The following is a 22566-nucleotide window of genomic DNA, read 5'->3' on the forward strand; positions in this document are numbered from 1 at the left end:
TTTGAGGAGAGATTTTTGTCGCTCTGCTACATGAAGAAAGTCACTTTAAAAATATTGAAGTCTGCTTTCCTAATTCGTACAAATGTAGTATAACATGTTTCTGTTGTCACAAATTCAGCCCAAGTAATGGCGCATCAAAAACAACAAACGTTAGCTAACATTAGCCGTCGTAGGCTAAAGGTCTTTCTCCTCAGGCGGTAGGACCTAAACCCAGCATGCATGAAATTTAGCAACACTCTGATTTTTTTTTTTTAATGAAAAGTGTCAGTGTGATGAAAATGTAGCCACTTTTACACTAAAGTTGGCCAAACGTTTGTCTTTGGTTGCTGTTGTTCGGATGATGCTAATGAGAAGACTTCAGAGCAAGGGATACATTAGTACTGAAACATAAGAATCTAACCAGCAGCAGTATCAACATTTTGAAATGATAGCATGCCCTTCTTATCCTCACAACAAGGGAATAACAGTAGGTCTAAGTGTTTCTCTTCCATTTCTTACATGTTCCTGATGTGGAGTTTCTAAATCTCAGTCGTCTTAATGCAAATGTGACAGTTTAGTTTTGAAAAACAAAAAATGGTAAAGGCATGTAGAAAGTAATGAGTCTATTCAAATGTGTATATTATCTTTCTTATATCTCTGTGGGGTTGTCATTTTGACTCTTTTTAAGTGCTACTGAGTTATAGAGCTGCAATGAAGTGTTGAAATCCGATTTAATGAACAGCAGCCGGTGAGTGGCCAAATCAAGCTGCTGTTTGCTTGTGAAGCTTTTGTCAGCATGTAATCAAGTTGATAGGGTGCAGCCGCACGAGGAGGATAAACAAGTGCGAATGATTTATAAAGTCTGTTTGCAGTTTTTGACGTTCGTGTTCATAAATTGTGTGAGAGAAAGTTGCCGAAGAACGGGAGTGAGATTGTTGCTTCTCCAGATTTATGACTTCATACGAAAAGCTGCCTGCGGTTGTAGACTTTCAACAGGAATTTAAAAGAGTATACCATCTAAATTTAATTTAATTAAATTAAAAACTTTGCTTGATGTTTTGGTTCTGTTTCTGCATTCTTGTTGGTGTGAAAAAAATAAACAGTTCTTCTCCCTTCCCAGCATCCTCAGTGATCACAAAAAATAAAAGTGGGGGAAAAAAAAACTCCTCATCCTCTCCTCCGTCTTTCCTTCCAAGGCGTCTCCATCCATCTCCCCCTCTGCCCCACCCTAATTTGTCATCAGCCAGTGAGAGCTTGTTTATAAGCACTCTGCCTCTCAATCTCTCCACGCATCTCTCACTTCTCACCCTCCATCCCTCCATCATCCACCCATCCGTTACTTGTCCTCAAGGCCCAGTCAGTCGATGATGACTGTTCTCTGAAACACATTTTCCCCCTCATCTGTTTCTCTTTCAATCCATCCATCTACTGCCGTCTCGCTCAGCCCTTCCACTCCCCCCTCCGGCATCCTTTATTTTTCCTCATAGCCCAGCAGTATTAATGTTTGCTTCAGAGCCGTCTCCTCCACAAACCGAGCATCCACATTCTCCTGCTCCTCAAAAGGGTTCAGAGCTGAAAAACAGGAAGAGGAATCAACAGAGAAAGACACAGTTTCAGGAGAATATCATTGCATGTTACCTCACTTTCACCTGTCGCATTCTGACCAAACTTGCACAGAAAACATACACATCATGTCTTAATCCTTCAAAGACATCTGTTTCAGCACTGGGCAGCATACACACACACACACACACACACACACACGCACACACGCACACATACCTTGTTCTTCTATATCAGAGAGTGTCTTTGCCAGGTAGGTAAGAGGCAGAAACTCGGGTCTGAAGCCTGGCTTGTCTCTGCCAGTGAATGCAAATCCCTGTGGAGGAAGGAAAAACAAACACATTCTGTAGGTTTTTTTTTCCAGGATACACACAGTCAAGTCAAATCTGCAGCAAAATCCAGAAAGTCACTTGTTTCCTCTTTTGGATAAAGTTGAACTTTTCGGGCAGCCAGTCTTACTGAATCTGTCATTGCAAGAAATGCTTCTCGCTCTTTGTGCCGGTCTGCCAGCCAATTTAGTTGACTGGAGCTGTCCAGCAGCACGCTTAGGTACAAATATGATCTCTGAGTTAGCTGTATAACTTTGGTCCCTGTTTTAAGACATTTAATAAAGAAGCAGAAGTGGGACATTGTTTTGTAACATTGTCGGAAGATACAACATAAGCAAATGTTTGCATGCTGAGGTTTGTGCTCTATGTACTTACTTAAACCTCAACTCTAAAGGAGGTTTGTAGAGCTGCAGAAACAAGAACCTGCCCGTGTGATTTACTCACCATTTCTAGATTCTCTCAGAGTACATTTTGTTGGTGCTGCTAGCACAGCTCTGGTTAAGTACGGCCTCACATATTTGATGTTACCACTGCTGTTAAATACACTGATTGACTTACCTACCGACCATTTTACCATTAGACTATCCATTGTATGTCCTATGTTTATTCATACCTTATCATGATGTTCTCATTGTCTCTGTTAGCATGACCACGGTGCTTTAAGAGACACAAGGTATGAACGGTTTGAAGGCGGCGTTACCTTGTTTTTGTTGTGCTTCTCCAGAAGAGTCCTGACATAATCTCTGGAGATTGAAGCTGAACTGACAGGATGGTCCCACATGTGATAGATCCTCTGCTCCATAGGCTAAAACACACACACACACACACACACACACACACACACACACACACACACACAACATCCTATAGTTTTTATTTTAGGCATGTAGACAATCATCCCAGAAGAATACGAACATCTGTCCTTTTCTATTTTGCTAACTGGAGCTCAAAATGACTTTGGAGGACTTGACTGTTAATGAGTTATTTTGGAGAAATATCACTTGGCAGTGTTAGGAAATGCACACTACAGTAATAAATAAGACTTGGGTAAACAAAACCTACAGGTGTGACTGACAATAAGAAAGAAAGCAGCTTTTACTCAAGGAGGCTTTCTGTCTAGCTTCAAACACGCTGCCAAGTGGAGCTGCTGAATCACTCGAAGGGTTTTTTTGGTTTTATCAGAGGTGAGAGGAAGAGAGCACAGACAAACACATCTGCCAAGTTACTCCGCTGATTAATGCTTTTAAATTGTATCATCAGTGTTCAAACTTTTTTTTTTTTTGTTCAGTATTCACGCTGTTGTTGGCCTCATTATAAACTGACATGTGGGACGAGTAAAAAAAAAAACTGTTTTAATGAACTGAAAGCGCAAGACAAAACATCATTATGTTCAAAATGTTTAAACTATACGAGTTATTTATTTGTACCGTCCATCACCATTGATGCAAAAGTAAACATGTGAAAGAAGAAACTTATCTTTAAATCCTTTCAAACTGTAGGTTGTTATCCTTAGTACAGGCTTTGCCTTTATTTAACCCCTTGACGGCTGAATTTGTTTCTAAGTATTAAAATTTTTTTTTTAAGATGTTAAATTAAGTTGAGAACGTTTATTTGATAATAGCACATAAAATGATATTACATAAAAATAGCATGTGCATAGCACATCAAACTAATGTTTGCAAAAGGTTCCTAAGTATGTATTGAAAATGCATCAACTGGCAGTGGAGGAATACAGACGCTATTTTGGCTCCATTTGGAGCAGAAGCGGTTTGATGCAAATTTGCGACAATAGGCGTCGAGGGGTTAATAGCACAGCTTGAGATCGACAGGAAATGTGTGGAGAGAGATGACATGAACTAAATGACAAGAGTCAAACCTGCGATTAGTTCCACGACATGGACTGTCTGCTCTACCAACTGATCTGAACCAGTAGTACATTACAACAAACATTAGTACATTTAAACAAATGTTAAAAAAAAACAGCATATCCGAGTGAACAGCAATCATGCACTATAGAATCAGCAGGAATCTGATAATTAAGCTAATGCTGTTTGGTCCAAATCAAGCGACTGGTGTTGAAGTTAAATTAGTAGTGCAGTTTTTCAAGCATCTTATTGATAATGTGTCAAGTGTCCTTTAATGAAGCCAGGCAATCCCCATGATTATGTCTCCATGTATGGTCATTTAATCATGTAAATATTATTATCCTTCTTTAATATTTGCACACTGCCTTTAATGGAACTACTAGGAAGATCAGATCACAACAACCGGCGTTCCACTTTTCCAAGCTCTAGTTTAAAGAGCAGTTTACCTGGACATATGCAAGAGAGCTTTGGTTTGAAAATAAAATGTATTTCCAACAGTTTGGGCGTACCATGTGTGTTTAAAAAAAAAAAAAAAAAAGAACCAGCAGAACTCCTCCAAATCCTCCAGTGTCCTGAGGATTTCATGAACCCACACCCTCCTCTTCCTCTTTGCGACTTGTCTTCTCCTCTTCCCCAGAGAGAAAAAAAAAAGGCCAGGTCTTTCTCCTAATAGTGGACAGATGCATCAAAAAGTAGCCTAGCTTTTTTTGTCGTTGGGTTACTTTGGTCACCTCACAACTTGCTCTGATGATTTGCTCCTCCCCTGCTCTGCACCCTAACCCACAGGGAGCGCGGCATACATCGCATCCTTACAAAGCTTGACTAGCAAATTGCATAATTTTACAGACTGTTATTGTTGAATATGCTAAGTGCCAGTCTGTCATCTTTACACTTACAATACTTCCACAAACTATGTTTTGCCTAATTGTGTTTATGTCTTGTCAGCTGCTGTATTATAAGCAGAATGATGCACAGCAGCAGGAACCAGCAAGTCGCTGTAGCGAAAACAAACCCTGACATTGTGATGCAGCACCCTGACGCAAAGCATCCTGTATCTTACATAATGGGAATTATCGGGATGCTGGGTTGAGCCACGGTATGATTTTCCTACAGGAGGCCAACATCTCCTTTTCTGGCTCTGTGGGAGTGTGTGTGTGTGTGTGTGTGTGTGTGTGTGTGTGTGTGTGTGTGTGTGTTTCGTGTGTGTGTTTTTGTACCTGCTAAATCTATCCTGCCTGCCAAACTCACCGAACAAAAGTCTGATGTGCAGGAAACAGAGCGCAGAAGCTAAACACCCAACATTCCTCTGATCACAATGTGAACTAAACACACAGACACAATATAGTGTAGCCACACGGGAACACGTGGAAGTTACAAAAGAGATAGGGACACACATAAAACAGCCTGAGACTCAGCAGAAAAACTACCTTCAGAGCACACTAAACCCTTCCCAATATACGCACACACAACACTAGCCGGTTACACAAGGGCTTTGTGATTGGTTTGAGGGGGACTTGAAGGAGATAAGACCCAAAATAACTTCAAACTCTTAATTGGACCAGAATGGGACGTTTCGCAAGAGAGAGCCATTGGAAAAAGAAAAAAAAAGATCAACACTCTCCCCTCGCTAATAGATAGGACTGTAATAGCCTCTTGAATCGTTTCACATGGAGGCTAAGAAATAGACTCCGGGCCTGTTGCACACAGTGTGTCATACTGTAGACGTCTGTTAATGTGCCAAGTGTTTCTTTTCCGTGCGATGAAACCAGACAGCTCCTTTAATCTACCACTGTGAGACACACTACTCCTTGCCCTGCTTTAAATAAAATGTTTTTGGCTGCACACGCTCGAGAGACGTAAACAGAGAAGTACCTCAGGGAGTCTTTTGAGTACGCTGAACTTCAGTCTCTCGTTGGCATCACTGTTGTCCAAATCTGAAGGCAAAGAGAGACGACATGATGCTAATTACTTGTCTGAAGAAAATTCTCACATGGCGTTTCACAACCTTTAAAAGGAAACATGGGATTAAAGAAATATTGCTGCTTTTTCCCCCCCTTTCTTATAAAGACACTGCTGACAAAAAGTCAACAAAATCCCAAAATGCTGTGGAGGCTTCAGCTCTTCTTCCCATATGCTGAATTTAATGCGTTAAAAGCATTTTAGAGCGATACCTTACAGTTTATAGATTTACTTTTCTTTGCAAACAAAGAATCACATGTTGACACTTTTGTTTTATATTCCACAGATGGCTTTAGATGCATCTAGATCAATCCATTCAAACCATTCTGGGAGAGTACATGCAAGGTGTTCTGTGCATCCCAACTTTTGTAGTGTTGACTGGCTAAACACTAATCATTTGAGTCCTTCTTAGATTATTAAATACTTTTCTCAGAAGTACAGCTGCTGCACCTGATTAATGTTTCACACTAAAAGTACTTTCATTTCTCCACTAACAGAGGTCATTAGCAATGCTAACAGCTATGTATGATTTGTTTTTATGATATTTGGCATGATTTTTTTTTTTTTTGAAAGTGACAGTAAATCTGACCAATGAAATAGTTTGATTTATGTGAGTAAAGAATTTTAGAAATCTGGAACCTGGCTCGACAAAACTGATTCCTTTGAAATATTCCCAAAGAGAGTTTGTGTGTTTGTGATGAGTGCACACCTGCCCAGCCAATTATTACCGAGGGAGACGAAGAAACATAGATGATTGATAATTTATAGTATTAATCCCAAAGGACACATCAAACTATCATTTCCTCCCACTTCGAAGTCTGATACTGTCCTTCAAATGATATTTGTTCTCTTCATGGGGGAGAAACTTGTGAAGTACAAGAAGATCAAGAATAACACGGGAGGTAAGATATTTTGTTTCTTGATGTCACCGCCAAGTTTCCGAGTTTGTCCTTTGAACAGTGTTTCCTGTTATTGTATGACCTCCGCCCTTAAACATACAAAATATGCAATATAGGGCTGCTTACGAAACAGCCTACTACATACTACTCCTGAACCCAGTGTGCAGCACGAACTTCATACTGAGTTCATAGTTAGACTGTAGTATGACTGCCAGTTGGTGGTTATTTTGCAGTGTGCCAGGCCCCATATAAGTCTGGTCTTTGAATGTGGAAGTTAAATGTGAAAGTGGTAAACTACAGTGTAGCATACAGTCTAAAAAACAACTTATTTTTTGCATCTTTTTGGGGTTTGGTCTGATTGGGATTATTTTCTTTTTTTTTTACAATATTGTTGTTGTCCTTCATTTCTTGCATGGTGCAACCTGGTGCTTTGAATTGTGGGACAGTGAGGAAGACTGGTCTGATGCATTCATTAAATGTTTTATCAGTAGGACGTTCTGATATTTTTGGCATACTGTATAGTTCACATTTGTCCACATGCTGAATATTGCATTTGGGTCAAATTGTATTTCCTTTCAAACGTCTGACTTCCTTGTACATAAAGAAACATCTTAAAAGGTAAAGTGCAGTGGTGCTTATTTTATGTGTTCAACTGGTAAAACCTTTCATCTAATTAAATGCATTGTTGTCAGATATTGCAGGATCTTTAAGTTTTCGCTGTGTGTCATTTTGGGGTGTTTTCTCTCTCTGCTCTGAGCTCCAGCTGCATCTCTCGCTCTTGTTGCAGCAGGTGATTGATCTCACCTGTGACCACTTCCTACTTAAGGATAGAGCATAAACAGCAGGCGAGAAGAGGCAACCCACTGCTATGCATGTGTTGTTTAGCTGCACTCGTGCTGCTCCTTTGTAATTGAGGGTCTCTTTTTCCACTACTAGTGGGGGTTTTTTCAAGGAAAATTTAGATTCTCCTTTTTTTGTTTTGTCCACAGAAGCTTGTTTTGTGATCGTAAAGTTCAGTTTACCTGACATAGCATAAACTCTCCTTTCTCCAAGCCAGCCTTGGGAAACACAATATTTTATTTTTATTATTTCTTGTGAGATTATCTGTCAGGAATGTAAATTCACCAAAACTTTTCATCAGACATGACAAGCTGGTAAACAAGTTAGTCTTAGTCTTTATTTTGGTCTCTTTGAGTAAATGCTAACCAGACATGATTGCAATGACGATGCAAACAATGTTTAGAAGGTTCCTATCTCAAATGAGCAGGATAACCTACATTTGTATTAACCTCTAATCTGTACAGCGAAGGCTTGTGGGAATGATGATAGCTTAGTCATCGTTTATTCATAAACACGAGTAGTTGAAAATGGAGTCTTGAGCAGATGGTGGCACATAATGAAAAGTTATGGGTCACTAAAGTTGTTAAAATTAATCCTCAGGGGAAACATGAGTGAGTTTCAAAATTTCACAGCAATCTTTTCAATTGATGTTTAAAGAACTTGAGATTGGGCCAAAGTGTTAGACGTGCTCACAGACAGTGTGTGTGTGTGTGTGTGTGTGTGTGTGTGTGTGTGTGTGTGTACCTGTCATGAGACGAGACAGAAAGGTTTCAGTGAGCTGCAGGACACCGTGGTCAATGTACTGTAGGAAGGTGTGATGAGGAAGCACACGCACAGCAAACAATGACAACAGGGTGTGATAGCCTGGAGGGGAGGACAGAAACAAAAGTTAAAACAGGAAGAAAAACTAGCTTTTTATTTTCAGTAAAAGTACAAAAAAGTAGAAACAGAACAGCCATTGACACTAAAGATGCATCATATTCATCTTCTGGTTTATAGACGACAAACTACCACTGAGCTCCTGAACTACATTATATGAGATATAATAGATGAGACCTTTTTGAAAAGGTGCCAAACTGCAGGCTTAACAAAAGTCCTGAAAAAAAGGCAGGATATTTATTTGTCAATTTATTTGTTTTTTTTTTGTTTACACTTTTTGACCAACAGGAAGTTTACTCAGACTGCCTTTACAAACATGTATACACCCTTACTTGCAGCACCTGTGTAAAATAGTGTAAGTAAACAGCCCTGGTTCATTTCCATTATCAATGTCAGAGAGTTTAAGATTCTTACAATTTCACTTTTATTCATGCTAATATCAAAAGATCGTGTGACCAAAAAAAAAAAAAAAAGCCAAATGATTGAAAATGTATTCACACTGTTCTTTACACATGTCTGCACTATGCTAATGTTCAACATATTTTTGGTTATATTAGTGCCGAAGAGGGTGGATTTGCTGTCCCTGAGTGCAAACACACATTGTTATTCTGAGTATCACCGAGACAGGCTGGTTTATAACAACTGGAAGTGGATGAGAACGTGTGTGTGTGTGTGTGTGTTTAGTGTGAGGATGGTACCAGGTGGGAGGGGCAGGCAGAGACCCCTCGTGGCTTCTGAGATCCGAAGCATGAAGTGAAACACAGACCACTCGGCCGGACTACCCTGCTGCGTGCTGGAACTCAAACAGAAGAATTTTGGACAGGAATGTTACATAAGCGCACGTGAAGAGGGGTCACAGACAATTTGCACATGTGGACACGCACACAACAGGGATTTTTGGGCAGGTGCACACATGCGTGAAGATGCACATATTCTGTCATCGCTTCGTACAACACATTAGTTAGATATAAAGACATAAAAGGACGAGAGAGGGGTACTCACAAGCACAAAACACACTGGCTGAGTTTACGCTTGAGCCAGACTGACTCCAGCATGTGTCTGATGAGCTCCAGCTAAACACACACACACAGAGACATGCACATGTTAGTGCTCAGGGAAGGAGATGCTTGATTAGATTCAAATAAAACATTTGTCCTCCACATGCGGTCGAATTACAGGAAACTTTGCTCAACACTAACATATTCTGTGAAACACCTGAAAACATACAATTGAGACATTTTCTTGCCGTGATGATGTTTCCTGCTTGGAACTCTACGTTCAGATTTGTCACTTTCCTTTTTCCTCCCCACAACTTCCCAATTTAATTTCCAGCGAACAAGTCAACTAATTGGAACAGGATGTGAACACAGGTTTCAGCAGGACACTCAGACGCGTCATTTCTCAATGCTTCTGTCAGCATCCAGGATCACTTCACATGCACTTGACTGGCTGAAACATGCCAGCTGCCTGCTCTAACACACACACACACACACACACACACACAGCTCTATCATCTCCTGTGCGATAACAGGAAGAATCTGCCTGGTTCACATCCTGCACACCGGTGGGAAACACTGCACAAGCCCCTCCTGTGACCTCAGGGTGGGAAATTTAATTAGCTTCACTTATGAAATTGACTTCACCAAAATTAAAGAGGTGTGGGGACAAATGTAATAATAAGCTCCTCGGGGGTCAGTTTGTACCATTTTCTCTTATTGAACATCCCTAATTAAAATGTATCACAATGGAAAATCCCACAAAACTAATTTGCATATTTGCTTAGCAAAATTGCGCCCATCCACAAGAATAGTTTCCACGACCTTTATATGAAGGAGACCTCTGGATGAAATCAAGTGAGCGGGCCTATCTTCTTCTTCTTTAGTCTGCACCTACGTAATGCGTGTATAGCTACCTCCATCTTCTGCCCTAGGCTTTATATGAAATAAACAGTTTGCTTTACTTTTGTTAAAATGTCATATTCTCCTCTAATTGTTTGTTGGAACAATTTCCATTTGAATTATCGACTCCTGTTAACGATCCAGACGTAAACATTTGTTTGAGGCGCTGAAATATTGATCATTTATACGTCTTTGAATAAAGAAGGACAGATAGTGTATTAGAAGCTGGAGGTTGTGTTTACAATAACTACTTGCGTGAACCTGCATGTAGCGTCTTGGCTCCTTAGGGGTGTTTTTATATTTTTGTTCCTGTTGTATTAGTCACAGAGATTTATGCTTTTAGAGATTCATTTGGCGTTTAAGTCGATACAGATGAAAAAGAAAATCCCCAAAAAGTCAGAAAATCCAAGTTACACTGCAAACTATTCATCCACCAGTCTGGAAAAACAATAAATGAAAAAAAAACAACTAAATGTTTAATGAATTGAACCAGTTCTTCTCCCATTTCAAATATTCATTGTCTTCATTCAAAAACAAAAAACAAAAAGAAAAAAACCCCAAAACAATGGGGCTATTCAAGCAAAATGCATTATTTAGTTTCATTACGACTCCAGCTAAAATCTCTTGCTTTTGTAATCCAAGACCTTGAAGATCCTTTAAAAAAAAAAAAAAGATAGAGTGATGGAGGCAAGACGTTTTTTTAAGCTGAAATGAAAGTCGAACAAAAGGCCTACAAGTGATTTAAAGCCACTGACTCAGGCTTTGTGTTCCCCATGTGACTTTCTGTTTGAATAAAATCTGGAATCAGCGATTTGTCTTAATGAGCTTCGGCACGACAAAGAGACTGGATTTACTCACTCGGTGTAGCTCCCCTGCTGCGGAAGAGTTTAATGACCTGTAGGATCACCCTCATGCATAATAAAAACACGCTTTAGCTCTTTCATATTTAGCTGTGTGCAGGTTGCTCTTTGCACATCGTTTGAGGTAGATAAGGGAAGCTGTTGTTTGTGTGTAGCAACAGGGACAGGATGAATAAGTCTGACAATAATGTGCTGTGAAGCTGTAATGTATCAGAAGAGAAGTTCGCTTGCTCTTAAAAGCTCTAATCTGTTTCACCCCCCAACTTCTCCCCAGTGTCAATGCAGTCATTAGTCTCAATAAGCAGTGACAAGTTCAAACACAACCAGCCAGATTTTTTAAAGCATGAATCAGCGTAATGTCCTAACTCATCATCCGGCTGGTGAGGTAAGACGATGTTCTTGAAGAGACACGTCTCAGAAAGCTTCTTTTTTTTTAATGAAACTTTTACTGAATAAATTCAATGATAACCTCGTTTTTCAATCGCAGGGCAATAAAAAAAAGGATTACAGACACTACTATTCTCATTACTTTCGTTTTGATTCTGAAGACACAGGCTAAGACTCATGAGCCTGTCGTCCACCGAGCTGAGCCATCAACCGATACAGGGAAGATTTCTTTGCTCCTTTTTTTTTTCTTCTTCCTCTGTCATTTGCAATTCCATAAAGTCCCAAAACGTGGTGCATCCTGATTTCTATTCAATTCCAGCCTTACCCTTGGCCTGATTTAATACCGTTCTGTTGATATATGCTGTATGTCTGCTTTCAACGGTTCCTGGCTGTGAAGGGATTTACCTCTCAGGAATACTAAAGACTGACTTTACAGAAGCTCTTTCTCTATAGGCTACTGAGACGCAGAGTGGTTACCTCTGTTCCACTTGGTCATGCAGGTCCCACCTGATGCTCTTTGGGTGGTTACAAAACATGGAGGTGTGGCTCAAAGTGAAGATGTGAAGGGAAGCTGTACTTTGATATACTTTTAAATCTAGAAATGATGATTCTGTAACCCGAGGAAAAACACTTTTATATTGGTAAAGTCTAATTTCCTATTTTGGAAAACGTCGAATGGGAACATGAATGATGAGTTTCTTGCTGCTTAATTAAAGGCTAAAACAACAGCCAGTTAATTTAGCTTGGAATATTAGAAAGAGTGGGATCCACAGCTCCATCTGAAGTTAACAAATCCCTGCTAACAATCACCTTTAAGGCTGATTAATCAACCAACTGTAGAACCGTCTTTACCCTAAATGTTGAACTATTTCTAAAATGCATCAATTCTAGGAATTCATGTCTGTTTAAAAGAACCCAAAAGTACAAAAGCTCTCGGTAATTATACAGTACATCCATACATTGTATTACCCAATTTTGTGTGAGAAAGACTTCATTTGAGTTATTATCTTGTGATGTCGACTTAGCCATCTTCAGGAAACCAAAGCTCGTTTTACTGTAACAAAGCTCGTTTTATCTCAACCTAACAAAGCTTCTTTCTCCAGACAACAGAATCGTTTTCTGGTGATCTCAAACCAGAACAACAGGCGGGTCACTGTGATAGGTCAGACCATAACATGCCGTCATCAATGCTAATGAGGTAAGTTAAGCCCATTTATATTTGGATTTTTACCGTTTGCAACTCAAAGGATTGAGATTTGTTTTTTTAAAAGTCAAGCTCTCAAAAACAACTACTTCCTTATAATGGGTACACAGAGTGTACTATACAATGTATGGATGAAAGTCTGCTTTGAGGCTTCTGTACTCCAGTAAATGTTGTATTTGCGTCTTTAAAGTAAAGAATAATTTCCTTTTTGAGGGGACTTTTTTGCTTTTGATAGAGAGCTGGATGGACATGCACCCAAGGGTCAAGAACAGGAGCCAAACCTACGACCAATGCATCAGGGACTATCGCCTCTGTTTGGCGTGTTTGTTCAATCGACTAAGCTATACCCGCCTTTGGAGCTCCCTCCCACCAGACATCGGTAACATTGACTCTGACTTTACTTTCAAACCCTGTCTTTCTAAACAGCCGGATCATTCTCCATCTTGTCTCATGAATCCTCTTGACATTGATTTGATTATAAATGTGTCTTTTTAATGCTGATTGCATCAGTGGTTTGTCGTAAACCTTGTTATTCATGTTTATCTCTGTGTTTGCAAGGTAACTTTAAAGGTAATGAAAGACGCCTTTAAATAACATGTAAAAGGAGAAGGAGGTGGTAGCAACTCAATCTGTAGGGGCTTGGGTTGGAACCGGAGGTCAACTAGTTCAAGTCCCTGTTCGAGCCAAATCTGGAAATTGGTCTGGAGAGGTGCCAGTTTACCTCCTGAGGGCATTGATATCCCCCACCACCAGCTCAGGAGCGCCCTCTTTAGGCAGACCTTGTTTTTGAATCTTGAACACATGCTGACTCCACTGTGTGCAATATATATATATATTATTTTTTTATTTTTTAGGGAGAAATTAGTCTTCCAATTAATAACTTTTTAATAAAGCATTGTTGACAACTCTTTAAGGCTAAATCTTTTTTTCTTGTTTCTCTCCCAGACACAAACACATCCCAGGTTGAAATGACATGAATTGGAGCTAAAGAAAAAAAAAAAGAAAAGAAAAATGTGGATTGAGGAAGCATCTTTCAACTGGAGAACTGCTGTGTCTTTGAAAGGAGTGACACCTGATGGCTTCCAGCAGCCTCTCTAAACTGAAGAGCACACATCCATCTGAAAGCTCTGTCAAAGCGTTCAGTTAAAGTGGAAAACTCACTGCCTTTTCCACTGAGCCATCCAGGCTGAGTGTCACTTAACCTTCTCCAAAAAAGGGTGAGGGCGGACATTAAGTAAACATAACTTGTAGAATGATGTGCCTGTGAAAAAAAAACAAAAAAACAAAAAAAAAACAACCCCTCCTCCTCAGTTTTTCTCTCTCCAACACACACAAACACACTCTCCACACGGTACCAACCAGTTTGGCGACATAGTTGACAACGAGTGAGTCAATCTTCTTTTTCCCCAGTCGAGGCACGTGTCTGTTGAGATGCTCACGGAGCTTGTCAACCGTCTGAAATTTGAAGATATAAACAGATTATTTTCTCTACAAGTATGTGTGTGTGAAGTTGTGTTTAGGTAATAGTTTGTGTGTGTGTGTGTTTAAGCATACTTTGCCGTGCACTCAGCAGGGTCAAATTGAGTTCACCTCGACTTTTCCCTCGACTACAGTGTCCTTAAATTGATTTAACCATAGAGAGGAAAAAAGAAGAGGGGAAGAAGAGGAAGAGAATAAAGGGATGGTGGGTGTGAGAAGTTAAAACGTGAAAGTAAAAGTCGAGAACTTGTTTATAGAAAAGGGGCATGAGGAAAAAGAGGAATAGATGTTAGAGGAAAAGACGATACATCGAGAAAAAACAGAGACAGGATGGCTGGGTCGCTCTAAGAATAGCTGAGCGACTGCTAGCATCTAGCCTGAACTCCATTAAATTGAAGCTATCTACTCTTCAGAAACTATGCTGAGTACAGGGAAAAAAACGGAGGATATGAAATTGTCCATCAAACAGCGTTCAGGAGGAAAAAATAAATTGCAGACGGGGACCTTAAAACGCCCTTTTTTTAAAAGTGTCGACTCATCTGAAGCGGAACAGCAGTTTCACCTTAAAAGATGACTATGGAGGGAAAGCACCAGCTGTCAGCACTTCACTGTGGATCTTTAAAGGTCTATATATCATCAGCCCATGTGAGAGGAACAATTCACCTATAGCAGCTGTTAAACTGCTGGATGTCAACAATCTGAATGTATCTACAGAGGAAGGTTACCAGGAAGTGTTTCACCATGCACCCATCCTTTCATACTTCTCCTACAGTTAAGAGAAGATAAAAAAAAAACACAGTTCAACAAAGGGACTCCACGGAAGGCGTTGTATCTCAAAAGCAGCATCCCAGGCCGTTTCATTATTTCCTATTCTCCTCCTGCTCTTTGATTTTGACTGGCAGGGTTGGAACTACCGCCGTTTGGGATTGTTAAAGGACTTCCAGTTTTTTTAAACGCCCCGATGTTTTGTCATGAATGAACGATTGGCTGATCCTTTACCTGAATGATTCATTAGTCTGGCACCACTCAGCAGGTGGTGCCTTGAAGATTTTCAAAATACTTTAGGTCTTTTAAGATGCATATCACTTTAACGCAGAGGATCTGACAAGAAAAATAAGTGTAAGGCACCCAAACAGTCCAACACAAAACAGCCCTTTAGCTCCAGAGAGGCGCTTTTTTTTAGCTGGTTATAAAACAGACTGAAGTACTAATACTCCTCAATGGGCTACATGAACAAACACATCATCAGCACAAAGACTGATTACTTCTATATATCATGTTTGGGGTGGATGTAAGTGGAGGCGATTAAAAGTGTTCTGGAGAAACTTTTGAATGTCAAAGATTCTTAATTAATAACTCATTGGACTGTTTAGATAGCATGAGGAGAGTTTTGTTTAACAGCTTTACTTGAACATGTAAAGGACAAATTCAGCAATGTGAGAATGTGTATTGCATTGTAAAGCCATAGTTTTTTTACACTTGTTGAAGATAGATATGTAGCTGGTTAATAGGTTGGCCTTAGAGGACTTGATTGACAGTCGGGCTTACTGTTTCCTCATATTTCCTGAGCTAAAATAAGCTAAGCTAGCCAGCTAATATTTCTACCTACATGTTTAGCACACACTTTTTTTTTTTTACAGATTTCTTTGTGTTGCTGCTGTTGATATCCAATTAAGATTCATTTTATATCCAATTAAATTCCAAAACCCATACTTTAATATGGTTACCCCTCAGAAAATGAAATGAATAAATATTGATGATAGGCTTCACACTAATTGCTCGCTGCATGCAGGGCACCATTTTGTTTTTGGTCACATGCTAATTCACCTGAACGAGTCGATTTAGCGGATCATGGTGCCAGCTGGTTGCATTGACTAAAACACTCGTAGATATCTACTGCTGGAAATAAAGGCAGTAGTAGATGCTGTAAACAATATGATTCACTGTAACAGAATTATTGATTATTATTTTTCTATTATAGCCATCAGAGGACCAGATTTATTGTACTTTTTTACCTATTGAGCCTCATTATTTCATTGTATGGTTATAAATTGTAGTCTTTTATTTTGTAGCATTAAATCATATTTTATCTTCACTTGATATTTATACATTATTTATTTTGCTTCACTGCCCTATCGATAATTATGTTCCCTTAATTTGTCCTGCTATCATAAATGGATCCTGCTGCTGTAAAGTGCAGCTTAGTGTTGTAAATCGTTAGGTTTGGCACCTGTTAGCACCAGCTGTGGGAAGAATGCCGTTAACACAGCAGGATAGAGCTACAGCTCGCCTGACAATCACATTTCGTAAAAGGAAACTTGAAGGTTTTTGTTTTTTTAAGTTGATAATAAACAAAAACTGTTTCTTTATTTAGTGACTTTCATGTTTCTGGACTAAATCTTCTGATTCTTCTATTGTCCTATCAGACTTGCTTCCTTTTATGGAAGAAACTGAAGGAAGAGAGGCAAATGAGGTTTTATGAGTTAATACTGCCACTCAAGTGGCTGCATTGACTGGTTAGCTTTAGCCTTAATAGCATGAGCGAGCAATGACTCAAGTTACTATAGAGCATTCACAGTTTTTGTTTTTTAAAGGTTTATATTTTGGGGGGCTTTTTATGATTTATTTGGAGATAGGGCCGTTGATAGATTCAGGGAGAGAGAGGGGGGGGGGGGGGGGTGACATGTCGATTTCAGGGTCCAAACATTTAAAAAACAAAAAAAAAACATGATTGAAGCAGTGTTTGTGATCGTGTGATGTTGCAGCCATTAACAGTTTTCAGCTTCTGTCTCTCTCACCAGGCCTATGAGCGCCCTCTGTTGTTTGTCCTCCTCCTGGAAGAGTGGCACCAGCTTCATATCTAAAGGAAAGCAGCCAGTAGTGAGTAGGTGCACATAAAAGAACTGTTTGAAGAGACGTTTATGCTGCTTGATACACTCCAATGAGCACCACAGGCGACCTCAGGTGTCGGTGCAGTAACATCTTTAAACAAGCCATCAGTAGGAATCGAAGAAACCCAAACTCTGACTTCTTTATGGCTTTAATAAAAAAAAAAGGACTGAATCAAGGATATTAAAGGAATCCGGAGGAGTGTGTATTGGCTTTAAAAAAAATACACCACACAGCTCTGGGGTTATGAGGCTGCAATCCCTCTGGGTATGTGTGTGTGTGTGTGTGTGTGTGTGTGTGTGTGTGTGTGTGTGTGTGTGTGTTAAGAGTGTGTATGCATAGTGCAGTTTTTCTTATGTCAGCCACAAAAAAGTGGACCAAGCTCCCGCTCGGTTACTGTAGATAAATTATTGCACACACCATCTTTTTGATCCCTTTTGCACAGCCATAGAAGCAGGCTTCTTTATGTTAGTCTTCTATGTTACAGATAAATATAGCAGAGCCGAGCTTACTGACAGGCTGCACTGCCAGATTCATTCAAAGCCTGTCAGCAGTTTTAATTGATCACCCCTTTAAAATGTACATATTTAGGAGAATGTGCCTATTGTTTCATGTAAAACTCAGAATATTTTTAGACTTATTTGATTTGAAATCGGTATTGCTTATTGTTCCATTCATTTAATCTAGTTATGAGCAGTTCAGCATTAGACGGTATTTTAGCATTAAAGTCACCATGGTGACAAATAACGGATCAATGGCTTTACAAAAATGCTCTCAGAGTTATCCAAGAAACACACAGGATACCAAAATAAATGAGGAGGTGTAACCAGCTAGGGTTAGTTCAATAAAATAAAAAGAAATAAGACACAATCTATGGTCATTTTACAACATAATGTACATTACTTTTTAGATGTTAGATGGACAACAAGTAACAAAGCACTTTTACGCCATTTACGCCATACAGTACCCATTGGCACACTGTACAGTAAAGTGTGCATCAGTATAAACTCAGCCATTCATACACTTTAAATCAATCAATCAATCAATCAATCAATCAATCAATCAATCAAAGGCTGCAGACAAAGCAGCGGGAAAAACTGAATTGTGTTCCCTAAGGACACATCGGTCATAAGTTTACAGGAGCTGGAGATCGAACCCCCTACCTTCCAGCTGAGAAACGAACGATTCTACCCACTAAGCCACAGCCGCTCTATATATTCATAGAGGAATTGTGTAAAATCAATTCATCATTTTGTAATAATAATTTAATAAAAGTGAAAGGCACATGTTGATTGTATTGGGATTCTGCTGAGTCAGCATGCAGTGAAATCATTAGAACATCATTGGGGCTGCAGCATGTTATCACGTGATCAAATTACAGCCTGCAAGTAACACAATACACTGCTTGAGTCTTGGGTTTTAAAATGACTTGTGTCTGGGTTTTTAGAAAAAGACAGAGTAAGACCTTTAACTGTACGTTCAAGCAAGGGGTGCAACATTTATAGGAAAACCAGGGGTAACGCTTCTTTTCAGCGCTAAGATGTGATTGAATTGAATTTGACTGTTTTTTTCTGTACTTGGAGGGAGTCTGTGGCTATATGAGCTCATCCATGTGTATTTTAACTGAGGTTAGAGAAGGTTGCGTGTTGCCTTTGATTCATAACAGCTTAACTGTAGTCATGAGAGCCAGCGTGATGAACAAGGAGAGAAGGAAAACGAAGGAGACAGCAGGAGGAAGTACCCATCTCAACACTGTTATATAATTGTAACAACCCTCCCTCGTTGTTGTTTTTTTTTTCCTCTCACTTCTTCTTCCTTTCTTCTCATCCTCCCTTTCTCTCCCTCCCAAGATAAATTAACATGGTGGTTCTGTTTAGTTGAATTCTCCAGTGGCTGTGAATCATGTGACCACAGTGGAACCCACAAACCAGAAAACACTTTAACGCAAAACCCCTTTTGTTATTTATGGCGTTCACACTCTTTGTGTGGTGTGTATGAGTGAGTTTGCCATCTATGGATTTACGTTCGAGTGTTTGTGTGTGTTTGCTCATGCCGTCTCTTACCAAGACACCAGGTGTCTACCGTTGATAGAACTCTGCAAAAAAAGAAGAAAGCTTTGAGTTACAAAAAAAATAAAAAATCCCTCCAGCCAGCATTATAATAAGAGTCTTACTTTTATGATGGAAGCAGAGGCAGTGGACTGCTCGTCTGCTGCAGATGGCAGCAAAAAATATATGTAAACTATGACAGAAACGTCTTTTTTCATTTTTTTTGCAGGTGCTGGAGTTTAGCATAGGGGAGGCTAATTGTGAACCAAAAAGCTGTTGGTTTGATCATGAGTACAAACACGGGAGAGGTATGAGTAATTCAGAGCAGGTTTACATCGATGGTGCATTCAGGTACATCATGGAGCCATTTCATCATAAACTACTAAGTGGCTCGATCTTTAACTTATCATGTATTCATCATTGTAAGGATTTAAAAACCTTATGTGTTTCTGTATACTAGTGAGGACTTGGATTTGTGTTTTTTTCATGTTGTTTTATAGTTTACACTGACTTTGGTTAAGTTATGCCATCCACAATCCTGATGTGCATTGATATTCGTAACGCATTGGTGGAGAGTGAGTGGAGGCATATTTATCAGGGCTCCCAACAGGTCATGAAAATTAAGGTAGAAGCTCAGACAAGACATATCAAATTATCATGGTCTGAGAGTTTTACCAATGTGTCGTCTAACACTGAAAAGTGCTTGGGTGACATCTTCACAACATCAGGTTCTGTGTAATTCTTCAAACTGCGGATCATACTCTACGGATCGAAAATATCTGAGAAGAAAAGCAACTTCATGTTTTGGTTTGTAAAGGTCGACAATGATTCGATCCTACTAACAAGAGACTTCTCTCTTTCCAAGTCAACACACTTTGTTCTAAGTTTATGCCCCTAACACCATAGTGATTGACTGATCCTCGACAGGGCTTCAAAGTGTGCAATAATCCACAGCTGTTGTGAAGAAATAGACATTTTTCTTTGTCGAAAAATCAAAAAAACAGTTTCATATTTTCGGATTCTAAAAGCGACACCATCAGTAGCAACCAGTGGATTTAGAGCTGAGTAACATTGTTGCAATGCCTCTTCTGAGAAAGCCATGTATGTAATAAGAATCAAAAATAACAGAGGAGCTTGTTTAGCAGTAATGTGGCTATTGTTGATTTCAAGGAGTACAGATCGAAAAAGGTTTGCAACCCCAATCATTTCTCAATATTCATTTTAGGTCTTATAATGGGGCTTGGGTAAATTAAACTATTTCCTCCTAAGAGACACTGACAACACTGTCACAACACTTTTTGGTTTGTGAGTCTCCTTTTCTTAACAAAAGCTCTGGTGGGATGTAGACCTACTTTTTAGTGTTCTCCTCCATGTGAGTCATGTGACTGGACGATCTCCTCTCCGACTTCTGACATAAAAAAAATAATAATAAAAAAAAAATAAAAATGTTGAGGGCTGAAAATATACTCTGTTAGTTTAATACAAAACATTTACACAATGCTTTTTTGATGTGCTTGTGATTGTTGCACACACTCACCAGTTTATCCCAGTCACCTTGTATGTGTGACATTCTGTATCTGGGGTTAGGACCAGCATCTAGACATTTTGTCCTCTCTGTGTTCCACTGCAGCTCTAACCAGAAACCCTGGAGATTTCTGGCCTGCATGCACATACACACACACACACACAATCCAACAGTGACACAGCAAGGACATTGCAACAAATAAATGACGATATTGTTTCTTAATTAAGTTCAATCAAAAAGTTTGTTTAAAAATCACTTTTTTTTTTTATTCATTCATCTTTACCAACTCTAAACCCTTAAAGTAGTTCAATAACTCTGCATCCTTGCGACAACTGTGTTTTAAATATTGAAACATATCATTACCTTCCCTTTGAACACAGACTCTGTATGTACATTGATGGTACATGACACACCAGGGACCTCTGATAGACACACTGGTATCTCCTAGAATACAAAGAGACACGCAAGTGTATGAGTAAGTGAGTGAGTGTGTGTAGGTGTGTGTGTGTTTTTTTTTCAACAAAAAAAACAGAGCTGCAAACATGTGCTATGTGTATTCATGTCTGTGCAATTGTGTGTATGTTGTACCTTCTTGTCGCACACAGAGGAGTAAGGCAGGACTTTATCCAGGCTGAGAGACTTCTCATAGCTTATCCTGTACAAAGACGCTGTGTGTGTGTGTGTGTGTGTGTGTGTGTGTGTGTGTGTGTGTGTGTGTGTGAGAGAGAGAGAAAGCAAGAGAGAGAGAGAGATAACAGTCAGGCTTTTGTTCCATACATCAGTTGCAACATTTCAATCCTAAAGTGCCTACAAGACAAACAAGGCACTAGAACGCTTTTTTTGCCAAACGGCAGGTTCAGTGGTAAAGAATGTATTTATGTGTGTAACCGTGTTGATGCACTGTGGGGTTCTTTATGTGTTGTCTGTCTGATACCTCCCTAAGGACACAACAAACATCAATCTAAAAAAAAAACTCAATTACAATCATTTTACTTTGACATAATGAAGTCGTTTTAGTTGCAGACTTTGGGATAATTAAGGTGAATGTGTCCTTTTTTTGAACAAGAGCCAGTGGATTTGATACCTGTGCTGCAGTCTTTAAAGGCTAAGCTGCTGAGAAATAAAAAGAAATCCTCAAATCTGGTTCACAGACGGATCCAAACAGGGATTTTTTTTTTTTTTCGTCAAACGCCTGTCTACTGTTTCTCAGTCCCCATCAGGTTTTTTGGTAAGAAACAAAAGGATGAGCATTTACTTGTGTTGTATTTGTTTGTTTTTAAGAGACAGTAATTCAGTATCCTGGATTCGACCTGGCATCATCAGGAAACAGGGTGCTGTGTGTGTCGTTGTTTGTGTTTCTATGTGTTTGTTGGATGAAAGGGAACACAGAATCTATAGATGGGCGGGATGGATTAGTGGCTGAAAAACAGTTCTGCCAATTTTTGGATAAGGGATATAAGCCGGGAATACAGCTGTGCAGCTTTATTCCTGCTGTTGTGAAGTTGTAAACAGCACGGTTGGACGATTTTTATCTTGTCTATTAATATATCACGATACAAAGAGCATGCTCTCGTTTTGTACTCTACTGCCTTTATTGTTGTGTTACTTACTGCTACTGTGTTTTGGATGACTTTTTTGTTTCTCTTGGGTAAACAAATTGAAAAGGTGAACCAAGCTTCCTGGTATTGACTATTCTGTTGAGGTGCTGAATAAACATCCTGCCAACTTTTTTGAGTTTCTGCAGCAGCAACTGTGACTGTCAGAACAATCTGATTTTTTTTGTCTTATCAAATTTCTTTTCCAGTCCAGAGTCCCTGGAGAGACTGTGGACAGGACAAATCGACTATCAGTCACATAATAACATGATATGAATATCGTCAAAATATGAAAGTCATTGAGGAGAAGATCTAGTTAAAATATTACAAATTATACACCAATGTGAATGTGTTACTTTATAGCTTCT

The 22566-nt window shown here is 39.4% G+C and overlaps 1 protein-coding gene across 5 annotated transcripts in view; it reads right to left on the minus strand.

Annotated features, from left to right (window-relative positions):
- Positions 1-261: 261 nt before the first annotated feature.
- The window catches only part of gsap (gamma-secretase activating protein), a 31445-nt gene continuing 9140 nt past the window's right edge, over positions 262-22566 (minus strand). For 3 of the 5 annotated variants that reach the window (XM_079334724.1, XM_079334723.1, XM_079334727.1), the window contains 14 exons: positions 21192-21271; positions 20967-21047; positions 20616-20738; positions 20431-20486; positions 19094-19125; positions 16940-17001; positions 14022-14117; positions 9316-9386; positions 9012-9112; positions 8179-8298; positions 5609-5670; positions 2572-2676; positions 1762-1858; positions 262-1551 (listed from right to left, as the gene is read on the minus strand). In XM_079334724.1, the coding sequence (XP_079190850.1) occupies positions 1451-1551; positions 1762-1858; positions 2572-2676; positions 5609-5670; positions 8179-8298; positions 9012-9112; positions 9316-9386; positions 14022-14117; positions 16940-17001; positions 19094-19125; positions 20431-20486; positions 20616-20738; positions 20967-21047; positions 21192-21271 (1187 nt within the window). In that variant the 3' untranslated portion in view covers positions 262-1450. Of the gene's footprint in view, positions 1552-1761; positions 1859-1889; positions 2677-5608; positions 5671-8178; positions 8299-9011; positions 9113-9315; positions 9387-14021; positions 14118-16939; positions 17002-19093; positions 19126-20430; positions 20487-20615; positions 20739-20966; positions 21048-21191; positions 21272-22566 lie in introns of those variants that run through there. The other 2 variants (XM_079334725.1, XM_079334726.1) reach the window with 2 other exon arrangements.

Source organism: Symphodus melops (assembly GCF_947650265.1).
Source record: "Symphodus melops genome assembly, chromosome: 22".
Classification (NCBI taxonomy): Eukaryota; Metazoa; Chordata; class Actinopteri; order Labriformes; family Labridae; genus Symphodus; species Symphodus melops.